The sequence below is a fragment of the Takifugu flavidus genome, unplaced genomic scaffold, assembly GCF_003711565.1.
Source record: "Takifugu flavidus isolate HTHZ2018 unplaced genomic scaffold, ASM371156v2 ctg366, whole genome shotgun sequence".
Taxonomy (NCBI): domain Eukaryota; kingdom Metazoa; phylum Chordata; class Actinopteri; order Tetraodontiformes; family Tetraodontidae; genus Takifugu; species Takifugu flavidus.
The window spans coordinates 4,290-18,469 of record NW_026621990.1 but is presented as its reverse complement, the minus strand read 5'-3'; the positions used below and the strand labels follow the sequence as shown (position 1 = coordinate 18,469).

The following is a 14,180-nucleotide window of genomic DNA, read 5'->3' as shown; positions in this document are numbered from 1 at the left end:
TTTTAATTATTTCGTTTGCTGTTAACTATTGTCTTCCTGATTTAGGCGGAACGAGCTGCAGGTGAGCTGGAGGCTCAGCGCTCTTCGGAGATCGGCCCCCCCTGAATGCCGTTCCTGCAGGTAGAGGAGGTGAGAAGTCCGAGTGCCGACCAGAAACCGAAGCACAACAAATAACATATGAAAGAGGATATATGAACATATGACTTAATAACAAACAAAAAGATCAAAAGTGGCGTAAATGTCTGGTCCTGACAGGAGAAGGATAACTGGAGCGGCATCGCTCGTACAGTAGACCGACTCTGCCTCTTCCTGGTTACCCCGGTGATGACCTTTGGCACCGTAATCATCTTTCTGACGGGAATCTGTAACCAACCTCCTCATCTGCCCTTCAAAGGAGACCCGCATGACTACAGAGAGGAGAACCCACGCCTGCTGTGATGCACGCACACAGCCAGGGCTTTTTCCATCGCCATCGTTTCTCTGGGGGAAATGTTGCATTTCTTTATCTTAATAACAACAAATCTTTAGTTTGTTCTATAGCAGCTCCATATGTTTAGTGTCAAAGACTTCTTAGATTGTGCTAATTGCTGGCACATAAAGAAAATGCTTTGATTTCACTAAAGTGACACAAACCCTAAAGATTCTGAAGGCATGATGTAAAATAGTAACGTATAATACAGACATTTGAAGAGACAATTAAGAGAATGTTTTCATGCTTCTAAGAGTGGCCGAGGAGCCATTTAGAACTTTATAAAGATGCATTGTGTGATACCAGGAACTAATTTAACTTCAAGGTGAAGCTGCTTCTGCTTTGTCGACCATCGACTGATCTCCTGAAAGTCCACCACCGCTTTTTAAAAACTGAATTTTTCATCTATGGAGGGAGTAGACGGCAGATGTTTCCACAGATGCTCTTCACCAGTGGTCAGTGAGTGATGCAGCAGATGAGCGGGAGTTGACTGGCTTCAACCAGCTACTGACTCAATGTCTCCAGCCCATAGTGTGGATTCTCTAGGAGATCAGACAGCAGCTTCACTCCTGAATCCTTCAGCTGGTTCCAACTCAGGTCCAGTTCTCTGAGATGGGAGGGATTGGACCTCAGCGCCGAGGCCAGAGAGTCACAGCTGATCTCTGATAAACTGCAGTTAATCAATCTGAAAAATGCAGGATAAGGTTATACGGTGCAGGTCTGCATGTTATCTGCGTCAGTACTAAACCTACGTTAGTTCTTAGTTGGGTCGTACCTGAATTCACGATATTACAAGGAATTTTTTTTAATGTGGTGCATCACAGCAGTGTTGAGAACAGCCTCACTTCACCATCTTAGCAGCTGGTATATAGGTAGAAAAATGAAGACTGACCTGAGCGTCTCCAGTTTACAGTTTGGACTCTCCAGTCCAGAACAGAGCCGCTTCACTCCTGGATCCTGCAACGTGTTGTAGCTCAGGTCCAGAACCCTCAGATGGGAGAGGTTGGAGTTCAGAGCTGAGGCCACAGAATCACAGCTGGTCTCTGATAAACTGCAGCCACTTAGTCTAAAATAACAATTATTTTGAGAGAAGACAAATAAAAATCAACATGTACCAGAGCAAAACACAGATTACAAGCAACAAACCTCTCGTCCTGCACCGGCTTATCTGCCGTATGTTCCTATTTTGGGTTCTTTCAGGGCGGTTGGACCAGATCTACACCGTATGTAAAGTGTGTGTAGGTCAAAATACCTTCCAAGTTTGTGAGACCACATTTCTCAATAGCACTCAACTCTTGTCAGGAGTTGGGACAAAGCGACCCACTCCTGATAGCTTGTGGGCGATGCTGCAGCGGCCCTGCAATCCCTACACTCTCTGGTGAAACCAAATCAAAGGTTTTAGACACTGCTGGATGCTGGAAGGGTGGCTATAGTCTGGACGCATCGTTCCCCTGACTGCACATTTCTCCAACAATGATTGGCAGCTGGTGTCACTTGTTCTCCAGATGAGAGAAGGAAAGAGAGCCACCCTACAGTGTGTTTGATTGCCCCACTGCAAGCTCAATGCTGCCAGAAAACATTGCAGGAGCATCAATTCCCCTCAGGGCATCAACAAGGACCTCAGGAAAAGGTGCAGCTGCCACCTACTAGAGACAAGCACACTGAGCTGAGATTCAAAGCCCTCTCCTCCCAAGAGAAGAGCTTGTTTGTTGGAGGCTCTTCTGGGCGATACCTGGTGCCACAGCTCCAGCTCAGCACGTCTCTGGAGCTGAGGTGGAGCTTAGCAAGTTTCATGGTTCTCCACCACTTCCTCTCGCTGAGGACCTTCTCAGCTGGTGGTTCCAAGTTGAGCAAGTGATACTTCTGCATTCCTGCCACCAGTGTCTCTGCAGAAAGAGTCTTCTCTACTGTTTTATATTATATTATAGAAAATTAGGATTTTTGGTTGATGTCTTAGATTTTGTTGACTAAAAGCAGGTTTTTCTTTAATAACATAGAAAGATTCGATGAGAAGAGCAAATGTATTATTTTATGAGCTACTTCCACTACTATTATATTCACATACTTCCATATTGTCTTAGATTGCAAGCTGCATTTATTGCATCGTTCATAGAAAGTCATATTTGTGAGGAGAAAAACTCAAATAAGGTCATTTTCTTTAATGATCATTACAAAAGGAGGCGATGAACAAACAGATTTATATAAAAATGTGTAAAAACTTATGGATGGAAACATTTTTAAAATGGTTGCATTGTGTAGAATCGGTGTAGAATCAACTTGTTGACTTCTGATTTGGACTCCAATCGAAGTGAGGTGCAACAATTGTGGACGCTGAAAGCTTCAGATCTTCATGAAGGTTTCTGTGGTTGGACTGACCTGCTGCCCCTTTAAGAGGGAGGCAGGTTTGGGCTTCTGGCTGGAATGAAGCCACCTAAGATGAGAATGATTGCAGGCTTTCGGTACCAAGGTTTAACAGGGTGCTCACTTCACACTTGGGCTTTTCTCTTTTTTGGGATGGGTTTTCTCAGTAGAGAAGGGGCATGGCACACTGCAGCAGCTTTCTTTTTGGGTTTTCTAGTTTTCCTTCTGGTCTTTAAAAGACAGGAAGAACCATTTTTGATTGGTCTGAATGTTTGGGCGGTTTTGTGGCCAGCCTAAAATAAAACAAGACAAATCTACAACTGATACTTCCTTTCTAGTCACTGATGACCATCCTCACATGGGACAGATTTCCACAACCAATTTAATACTGCAAATCTGTCCTTTGTGGTCTTTTTTCCGAGAACTGTAACACTACGTTTATAACAAAGATCAAACATGTAAACATTTATTGTCTAACTAGTTACACCTGGGAAAGTACTGGATCATCTCTGACTGACCTGAGAGTCTCCAGCTTACAGAGAGGATCCTGGAGAAAACCACAGAGCTGCTTCACTCCTGAATCCTTTAGCTGGTTGTCACTCAGCTCCAGAACCCTCAGATGGGAGGGATTGGACCTCAGTGCTGAGGCCAGAGAGTCACAGCTGATCTCTGATAAACTGCAACCATTCAATCTAAAAACCACAATAAATCCCATTTGTTTCAGTCAGATGAGTTCAGATTTTGCTTTGCTTAGTTACAAATAAATCTGCTTGGAATCTTTGTAGATGAATGAAATACGGACTTTAGACACAGCTGAACTGACCTGAGAGTCTCCAGCTTACAGTTTAGACTCTCCAGTCCAGAACAGAGCAGCTTCACCCCTGAATGCTCTAGACTGTTGTAGCTCAGGTCCAGAACCCTCAGATGGGAGGGATTGGACCTCAGCGCCGAGGCCAGAGGATCACAGCTGAGCTCTGATAAACTGCAGCTGCTCAAACTGAATAAAGACAAAATACAACCTGTCAGATATGAGCAGATATGTTGAGTCCACACTCGTTTCTGAAAACCTGAACAGGAAAACAGTCGACAGAACATCTGGTTCTTAAGATAGTCACCCAAAAATAATTGGTCAGAAATGGAGATGTTCTTTAGGAGGTATAAAACAGAACAGAGATAGCTTTTAAGTTAAATTCCCAGCTGTAGCTGTGAACAAGATGACCTTTAACCTTCAGACATGGAATTTAAAAGCTTCTAACACTGGACAACACTCGAAGAACAAAGTGTCTGGTGAGATCACTCAATGGAGCCTTTTCCTGACAGAGTCAATCATGTCTGCTGTTAACAGCCTGTGTTCTTAATCACATCTGGACTTACTCGGCTTCCTGCAGTTCCTCACAGCTGGAATCAGGCGACGTCGTCCCTCATCTGAGGTGTTGTACTGCTGCAGGTTCAGCTCATCCAGAACCTCCTCTGACATCTGCAGCAGGTAGGCCAGAGCTGAACAGTGGATCTCTGACAGTCTCTTCTCTGATTTCTTCTCTGACTTCAGGAACTCTTGGATCTCCTGATGGACTGACTGATCCTTCATCTCCATCAGACAGTGGAAGATGTTGATGCTTCTGTCTGGGGAGATTTCATCACTGTTCTCCTGCTTCAGGTTGTTGAGGACCTTCTGGATGGTTTCTGGGTGGCTGTCCGTCTGATCCAACAGTCCACCCAGGATCCTCTGATTGGACTCCAGAGAGAGACCATGAAGGAAGCGAACAAACAAGTCCAGGTGGCCATTTTTACTTTCAAGAGATTTCATTAGTGTTCTCCTGAGGAAGTCATCAAGAGATGTGACTGGATCGTTATTTAACAACCCAACAAACCAGGAAAAACGGTTTGGTTTCGAATATTTCAGGAACTGATTTATAACCACTGTGTCTTTCCTGGTGTAACGGTGGAACATGTAGACGGCAGCCAGAAACTCCTGAATGCTCAGATGAACAAAGCAGTAGACTGATTTCTGGAAGATCACACTCTCTCTTTTGAAGATCTCTGTACAAACTCCTGAGTACACCGACACCTCAGAGACGTCCAGTCCACATTGCTCCAGGTCTTCTGAGTAGAACATGATGTTTCCTTTCTCCAGATGTTCAAACGCCAGCCGACCCAACTTCAGAAGGAGTTTTTTATCAGCCTCAGTCAGTTCCTCTGGTCTCTGCTTTCCTCCATACTTCTGCTTCTTCCTCTTTATCTGAACCATCAGGAAGTGTGAGTAGAGGTCAGTCAGGGTTTTGGGCAGCTCTCCTCTCTGGTCTTTGGTCATCATGTCCTCCAGAACTATAGCAGTGATCCAGCAGAAAACTGGGATCAGACACATGATGTGGAGGCTCCTGGAGGCCTTGATGTGTGAGATGATTCTCTTGGACAGATCTTCATCACTGAACCTCCTCCTGAAGTACTCCTCCTTCTGGGAGTCAGTGAAGCCTCGTACTTCTGTGATCCTGTCAACACACGAGGGAGGAATCTGATGGGCTGCTGCAGGTCTGGAGGTGATCCAGATGAGAGCTGAGGGAAGCAGGTTCCCCTGGATGAGGTTCACCAGGAGCACGTCAACTGACGATACTTGTGTGACATCAGAGATGACCTGATGGTTGTTGAAATCCAGTGAAAATCTGCTTTCATCCAGGCCATCAAAGATGAACAGAAGTTTCCAGACAGTCAGATCTTCTGCTCTGATCTTCTGTAATGTTGGATGGAAAACATGAAGCAGTGAGAGAAGACTGTGCTGCTCATCTCTGATCAAGTTCAGCTCCCTGCATGAGAGCGGAAGCACCAGACTGATGTCTTGGTTCTCCAAACCTTCTGCCCAGTCCAGACTGAACTTCTGCACTGAGAAGGTTTTTCCAACGCCGGCGACACCGTTGGTCAGAACCACTCTGATGTGTCTCTGTTGCTCAGATAAGACTTTGAAGATGTCCTGGCACTTGATTGGGGTGTCCTGGATGTTCTTCTTGGAGGTTCTCTCAAGCTGTCTCACCTCATGTTGTGTGTCCACCTCCTCACTTTGTCCCTCAGTGATGTAGAGCTCAGTGTAGATCTTGTTCAGCAGGGTTCCACTTCCTGCTTCATGAGTTCCTTCAGTCACATGTTCACATCTTCTCTTCAGACTCATCTTATGACCTTCTATCACTTCTTGCAGATCACTTCCTGAAAATAAGTAAACCAATGATTTCCATCTATCTAATAAATCATCAACACAACTACAAATTCATGACATCACAAGTTCAATTTTATATTGAACAGTTTTACTTTGTTTGGGCTTCATTTCAGCATCTCCAGATCTGCTTCCAGATTGTGAACAAGAGGACTCTCCTGGTGGAGCTGACTGGTCCCAGTTTGATAGGATGTGCTCCCCCCTCTCACTATGAAACACATCTCTATTAGTCCTTTGATTTATAGGATGAAAAAACCTGATCAAGACTCAATATTGTTCCAGCATTTATGTCTGAATTCATCTTTCAGTTTAAACATGATTCTTGTTTCTAATCAACAATATTCTCATTAAGTATGTAACTATATGACTGTCTGAGGTTTAAGTGTTAAACATCTCCAATAATAAACTCACAACCTGCTGCTGTTAATGTGACTAACAGCTGTCACACAAACACATCATCACGCTTTAGTTTTCTTACATTTGGTCTGAACTTCTGAAGTCTATCATTCCATCTTTGGACCGGTCACTCTTCAGGGACACACAGCTGGGCACTGTGGACTCTGCTCTGTCCTCGTCCATCCTGAGGAAACATCAGATGAGATGTTGACTGTGATGAAGGTAAATAATCTGTAGAGGTTGTAGTTAAATAATCCCAATTCACTGCATTTTTATCAAACAGGAACATTTCGGATCAGGGGGCCCCCCTGTTCTTCCCAATCAAACCTCTCCAGGTCTCACTGTCGCTGCTGACGTGAGCATTGAAGTCACCCAGGAGGACGAGGGAGCCCCCAGAAGGAGCACTCTCCAGCACTCCCTCTAAGGACTCCAAAAAGGGTGGATACGCTGAACTGCTGTTTGGGCCATAGGATCCGTCCCCCCACCAGAAGGCAAAGGGAGGCTACCCTCTCATCCACCGGGGTAAACTCCAATATCCAGGCACTGAGCCGGGGAGCAACCAGAATTGCCACCCCTGCCCGTCGCCTCTCACCATCGGCAACTCCAGAGTGGTAGAGAGTCCAACCCCTCTCGAGAAGACTGGTTCCAGAGCCCTTGCTGTGCGTCGAGGTGAGGCCGACTATATCTATTCGGAACTTCTCAACCTCGCGCACCAGCTCAGGCTCCTTTCCCACCAGAGAGGTGACATTCCATGTCCCTAGAGCCAGTTTATGCAGCCGGGGATCAGACCGCCAAGGTCCCTGCCTTCGGCCGCTACCCAACACACAATGCACCCGACCCCCCCCACCCGCCCCTCCTGCAGGTGGTGAGCCTACGGGAAGGGGGTCCCATATTGCCTCTTTGGGCTGTGCCCGGCCGGACTCCCTGGGCAGAAGTCCGGCCACCAGGCGCTCACCAACGTGCCCCACCCCCAGGCCTGGCTCCAGGAGGGGGCCCCAGTGACCTGCATCCGGGCAAGGGAAACTTGGAACCAATGTTGTTTTTCTTCATTAGGGGGTCCTGGGCTACGCTTTGTCTGGTCCCTCACCTAGGACCTGTTTGCCATGGGTGGCCCTACCAGGGGCATAAAGCCCCAGACAACGGAGCTCCTAGGATCATTGGGACAGGCAAACCCCTCCACCACGATAAGGTGGTAGCCCAGGAGGGTATTGGACTTCTGTGCTCGTCTCAGATTGTCCATAACAAACACCTTGTTCAGGAATAAAGGCGTCCACATGTGCACTTGGCACCAGGACGCCTTAGGCCGCAGATCGATGATCGACTTTGTGGTCGCGTCATCGGATTTGCGGCCGCATGTTCTGGACACTCGGGAGAAGAGAGGGGCGGAGCTGTCAACTGATCACCACCTGGTGGTGAGTTGGCTCCGATGGTGGGGAAGGATGCCGGACAGACCCGGCAGACCCAAACGTATTGTGAGGGTCTGCTGGGAACGCTGGCGGAGTCTGCTGTCAGAAGGAGCTTCAACTCACCCCTCCGGGAGAGCTTTGACCATGTCCCGGGGGAGGCGGGGGACATCCGTATCTAAATGGAGAGCTGTAGCACTCTGCAATGATGGATATTGTTGGGAAACTTTAAAATATATGCCTTGGAATTTTTGTGAGATGATGTTAACCCATGTAGGAGAAATGACCAGTTAAAAACAGAAGCAATTTTCAGTTTTAAAAGATTTACCACACTAAAATTAACATGGGAGTTAATGGGAGCGAACACCTGACATGTTGGTGTACCGTTTCATTTTAAGGACCTGGTGAATTTCATTTTTCACGATAGTAGAGGCTAATACCTACAAAATGATGTTTTGTATGGTTGTGAAATGTTCTAAGGCAGAGTTATGTGGTTCAGAAAACCTTACTTTAAAGGTGAGCCTTGAGATCCGATACCGAACTTTAAAGGGTGTCACACAAACACATCATCACGCTTTAGTTTTCTTACATTTTGTCTGAACTTCTGAAGTTAAACATATCATCTTTGGACCGGTCACTTTTCAGGGACACACAGCTGGGCACTGTGGACTCTGCTCTGTCCTCGTCCATCCTGAGGAAACATCAGAAATAGTGATGAGACTGTGATGAAAGTAAATAATCTGTAGAGGTTGTAGTTAAATAATCCCAATTCACTGCATTTTTATCAAACAGGAACATTTCTAATACATTCTGGATAACAACTGAATCAATAAATCAATTATGTCTCTGTATAATTTTCATGTTTTCAGAGTTTAAGCTGCTTTTTTTAACTGTTCCCTGCAGTGAGAAAAGAACTGGCACCTTTTCCAGCCCCTCATCCTGCAGCACTGAATGTGCTCTAAAGTTCTTTCCAGAGCAAACGTCTCTGCACTTGCAGCAACATGTTGTAGTCATGGATCCGTGAGGAGAACCGGATACAGGAAACGCCCCCACTTTGATCCCAAAAACCCAACTGGTGGCCAACGGTGGTCCGGCAACGACGGGGACGCTGGTCCATCGGGCCCAACAACACTGGTTTTCCACAGTCCAACATGGTGAAAGGACTGTCTTCAGCTCAGCCAATAAATGATTCGGTGCTACATAAACATACTAGTCAGGACTTTTTAACTTTCCTCATTTGTTCCCCTCTTCAATTATTTCTATGATCCAAGTCCTCAAAGATCACTGCTCTATTTAAAATAGATGAAAGAAATGACACCCACTCCTGCATTTCTTTCACAGTGGTTCCACAACATAGAACAATAAACCACTGTGAGAAAACGTGCAACATGAACCAAAAATCCTGTTGGTGTCCTGTGATCCTGTGTTGATTTATTTAATTAGTTATTTTTAAAGTTTATTTTAGTCTTAAATTGGCCCGGCTGAGAGATGCTAACTTGCACACGATTAGATGTTGTTTGACAGGTAATACTGTTGGGACAAATGACACATTCCTCCGCCAGTCCGAGCTCACGAAGGATTATTTTACAAAACTTCTGAACTTCCTGAAAACCTGTGGACTGTCTCCCTTCATCAGCGGCCCCCTCCCTACTCTTGGCCGTGGGTATGGCCGTTTCAGCCGAGTCCTCAGCCTGCACACCTGGCTTCATTCTGCCTGCCAAGCCCATAACATTGCCTTCGTGGACAATTTCGACCTGTTCTGGAATCGTCCGTGCTTTTTAAAATCGGACGGAATTCATCCAAACCACGCAGGTAGCCGCATGCTAGCGGCTAATCTGCAAGACACCATCCATTCCTCCCCTTATGCCTGACTACTTGCCTCCCCATCTCACTCAAACCCCTCTCCCTCCATGATCCACCCACTGTCAACGACCCCTCCCCAGAGCTCCCCCCGCTGGCAGATTATCCAACTGTCTCCCTCAGCCACTGGTCTCTCCAAGATTAGCTCTCCTCCCACAATAAACCACAGGAGCAACCAACTGTTCCCGATTCCCGTCCTCATAACCAACAGACACCGCTCTGGCAGAAACACCTCCCGGACTATCAATCACTCAGTCTTAGCCAGCCCATCTGTCCAGGCTCTGACTCACACCAAACTGAAGACACTTCTGTCAGCTTCGGACTTCTTAACATCCGCTCACTCACGAACAAGGAACACCTCATCCACGATCTCCTAACTGACCGCAACTTCGACTTTCTTTGTATTACGGAAACCTGGCAACAACCAAATGACTTCTCCTCACTCAACGACTCCACCCACCCACCGACTATACATATTTGTCCCACCCCCGCTCCCACGGCCGTGGTGGTGGTATCGCAGTGATTCACCACCAGAAGTGGAAGATCCTTCCGCTGTCTTTGCTTCCATCATCCTCATTTGAACATTTGGCACTTACACTCTCTGGACCCACTCCCACCGTCATTGCCACTATTTACCGTCCCCCCAAGCCCCACAGCGACTTCCTAAATGACTTTGCCGTCTTGCTCACCCATCTGTGTACACTATCTCCAAACATAATAATACTAGGGGACTTCAATATCCACATGGACAACACCAATCTGCCTCTCACCAGAGACTTCTTATCATGCCTCGAGAGCTTTGGACTGCATAATTTCATCAACTTCCCAACGCACACTAAAGGACACACTCTAGACCCTCTCTGCTGCTCTGGTCTCATCCCCCTCTACTGCACTGCTGATGATCTCCATGTCAGCGACCATTTCCTCATCTCTTTCAGTACTGCACTCCCCCACTACAGAGTTAAGTCACCATGCTTTATCTCATTCCGTAATTTGAAAAACATCAACATTGACACCCTTAGTTCCCACATTAATGATATTATCATCCCAGACTGTTTCACTACCACTGACGAAATCACATCCCACTACAATACTAGTTTAAAGAACATCCTCAACTCCCTCGCCCCAGCCAAAACACGCTCTGTTTCGTTCTCCACAACTGCCCCCTGGTTTACCTTGCATCTCCGCTCCATGAAAACCAAAGGCAGTCAACTGGAAAGGCTTTATAAGAAAACTGGACTCCTGATCCACAAGGAAATGTACATTGCCCACATCCACCAATACAAAGACGCAATTCACCAAGCCAAGACAAAATACTACTCTGCCCAGATCTCCTCCAACAAAGGAAACACCAGATCTCTTTTCACACTTCACACTTTCACAAACTATCCAGCCACTTGACTCCCTACCTCCACACCTGTATTCAACTGACACATGTAGCTCCCTAATGCAGTTCTTCAAGGACAAAATTCTAAACATTCACCATCACCTAGACACAGGCTCACTTTCCGCTCTCCAACCTGGACCTCCTCCCAGCCCACCAACTAATCTGCCTCACCGTCATCACTTCTCCAATTTTCTTCTCCCTAAAAATCTTGACATCGCTGCTCTTATCCGGAAATCCAAACCCTCAACATGTCAACTGGATCCCCTACCCACCAATCTGGTCAAATCTTGCCTCCCTGCTGTCCTCCCCCTCATTTCTGCCATCATTTAATCGTCACTTTCGACTGGAACTGTTCCCTCATCCCTCAAAACGGCAGCCATCACCCAATCCTGAAAAAACCAGGCTCAGACCCCAATAATTACAACAATCTCCATCCCATTTCCAATCTACCTTTCATTTCCAAAATCCTTGAAAAAGTAGTCGCCTCTCAACTACACACCCACCTAGCACATAACTCCCTTTATGACCCGTTCCAATCTGGTTTCCGCCCCCGCCACAGCACTGAAACTGCTCTCATAAAAATAACCAACGACCTTCTCACTGCAGCTGACTCTGGTTCACTTTCCATCCTTATCCTCCTTGACCTTACTGCAGCATTCGACACCATCTCCCACCCCATTCTACTCCGTAGACTCTCCTCCATCGGTCTTGCCAAGACCCCCCTTCAGTGGTTCTATTCGTACCTTTCAGGCCGCACACAGTTCATCCAGCTCAAATCATTCAAGCCCAACCTCTCCCCAGTCACTTCAGGCGTGCCACAGGGCTCAGTCCTGGGACCCTTGCTATTCATCATCTATCTTCTTCCCCTTGGCGCCATCTTCCGCAAATTCAACATCCAATATCACTGTTATGCAGACGACACTCAACTGTACCTTTCAAGCTCGCCTAACTCCTCACTCCCACCCTCCTCCCTCCCCACCTGCATAGCTGAAATCAAAGCCTGGTTCTCGTCCAACTTCCTTAAATTAAACAGTGATAAAACTGAAGTGCTCCTCGTAGGGACGAAATCATCACTCTCAAAAGTTGCCAGTTTCTCCATTCCCATTGACACCTCCTTGGTCTCCCCCTCCCCTCAAGTTAAGAGTCTGGGCATCATCCTTGACAGCAATCTCTCATTTAAATCCCACATCAGCCATACCACTCGGGCCGCCTATTTCCATCTCCGACAAATAAATCGACTTCGTCCCTCCCTCTCCCCCAACACCACCTCCATCCTCGTCCATAGTCTTGTCACCTCACGTTTAGATTACTGCAACTCCCTCCTCTTCGGTCTCCCTCAAAAATCTCTCCACAAGCTACAACTGGTCCATAATTCAGCTGCCCGCATCATCACCAAAACCCCATCTTCCCACCACATCTCCCCCATCCTACAACAACTCCACTGGCTTCCCATCACTTTCCGGATCCTGTACAAAATCCTTCTACTCACCTTCAGAGCCATCCATAAACTTGCCCCTCCTTACCTGTCTGACCTCCTCCACATTGCCATTCCAACACGCCCCCTCAGATCCTCCTCCTCCCTCAACCTCACTGTGCCCCCTGTCTACCTCAGGACCATGGAGGCCAGAGCTTTCAGTCGCTCTGCTCCTCACCTTTGGAACTCCTTACCACCAGACATTCGAAATATCAACTCTCTCCCCGTATTTAAATCAAACCTCAAAACACACCTTTTTCGTCTGGCTTACTCACTGCACCACCCTTAATTGTTTTCTTTGTTTAGGTTTATGATTATATGTTGCTTTGTTGATCTTATGTATGTATGTATGTTTCACCTACTATTTTCTTTTTTGTTGTTGTTGTAATTGGTGCTATTGCAACTGTTATTGAAATCTTAACTGTGAAGCTGACCTATGATTTTAAATTGTAAATAGTGTTTAACTGTTGCATAGATGTACTGTAAAGTGTCCTTGGGTGTCTTGAAAGGCGCTTTGAAATAAAATGTTATTATTATTATTATTATTATTAATACCAAAATATCCAGCTGTAACCTGGACTGTTGAACAACTCTAATAACTCTAAGAGCTTTTCACCTGTCACAAAAATGTCGCTCTTCCTGCTTCGTCTGAACAGAATACTTTCACTTTTAAAACCTAATCAACAGCTTTATGGCGTATATATTACTACCATTAAAGCATTCTGGGAGGGTTTAAAGTTCTTTAAGGATCAGTAGCAAAGAGCAGAAACATAAACTAAACTTCACTTAGAAAGACTATTCAACTATAACTAAAGCCAGACTATAAGAAAGTTAAATAAGCCCTATTCATTTATAATGTATAATGATTTTTTTGTGCTAAAACTAAATATGAAGTCTAGTTGAATCAAATCTTGATTTTATCTCCAAACACAACTGTCAGTTCTTTTCAATAATATTCCTCGTTTACACTCACCTTGTCGGTCTTCAGTCTTCCTGCTTAGTCTGAAAGGAATACTTTTAAAAACTGGTTTGTTGGGTTCCCAGTTTCTGGGACCGTTGTTGCGGGTGTCTACCTGCAGGGGGCGTGGAGGAGCCGCTCATCAGCCACAGCTGGCCCCGCAGACACACGCACCTGCGGTCTCTCTTCAATCTCCCGTTAGATTTAAGGACAGAACTCCCGTCTGCCAGCGGCGGAGGGTTTTCGGCTCATCGCCAAACCCTGACTTCTGTGGCTTGACTGTTAGTTTTCCGAGCGGACGTGTTTTGGACTCTCTCGAGGTATCTCCGCCTCTCTGTGAACGCGGACTAAACTGTTCTTGTTCACTTTAAAATAAAGACGCTTTTCGGACACCATTGTCCACTGCGTGTTGCTACTTTCGGGTCCTGATCCAACCGTTCCGAACACTCCTCTGTTGATCAACAACTTTATGGCTGTTGATTTATATTCCACTACTATAAAAGCATTCTGGGACGGCTCAAGATTAAAAATTATTTTGCTATTTTAATGCCTTAAATAATGAAAACTTACAATGCAACTTAATTAGATAAATAAACTTAGTTAAAAAAGATTTATGATGCGTCACAGATTTTAGAAACACTTGTAAAAGCAGCATATTTCTGCAGCCCTG

The 14,180-nt window shown here is 45.9% G+C and overlaps 1 protein-coding gene across 5 annotated transcripts; it reads right to left on the bottom strand.

Moving 5' to 3' along the window:
- Positions 1 to 484: 484 nt before the first annotated feature.
- Positions 485 to 13,577, bottom strand: LOC130520385 (NLR family CARD domain-containing protein 3-like). Of its 5 annotated transcripts, XM_057024107.1 has the most exons (8): positions 13,526 to 13,576; positions 8,421 to 8,522; positions 6,511 to 6,612; positions 6,128 to 6,240; positions 3,654 to 6,025; positions 3,349 to 3,522; positions 1,362 to 1,535; positions 485 to 1,154 (listed from the first exon to the last, which is right to left on the bottom strand). In XM_057024107.1, the coding sequence occupies exons 2-5, from the start codon at positions 8,519 to 8,521 to the stop codon at positions 4,185 to 4,187; spliced, it is 2,157 nt and encodes a 718-aa protein (XP_056880087.1). In that variant the 5' UTR covers position 8,522; positions 13,526 to 13,576; the 3' UTR covers positions 485 to 1,154; positions 1,362 to 1,535; positions 3,349 to 3,522; positions 3,654 to 4,184. The 5 variants fall into 5 exon arrangements, with proteins under 5 accessions (XP_056880087.1, XP_056880089.1, XP_056880091.1 ...); XM_057024109.1 differs by lacking the exon at positions 6,511 to 6,612 and having other exon boundaries at positions 13,526 to 13,577; XM_057024111.1 differs by lacking the exon at positions 8,421 to 8,522 and having other exon boundaries at positions 13,526 to 13,550.
- Positions 13,578 to 14,180: the final 603 nt, after the last annotated feature.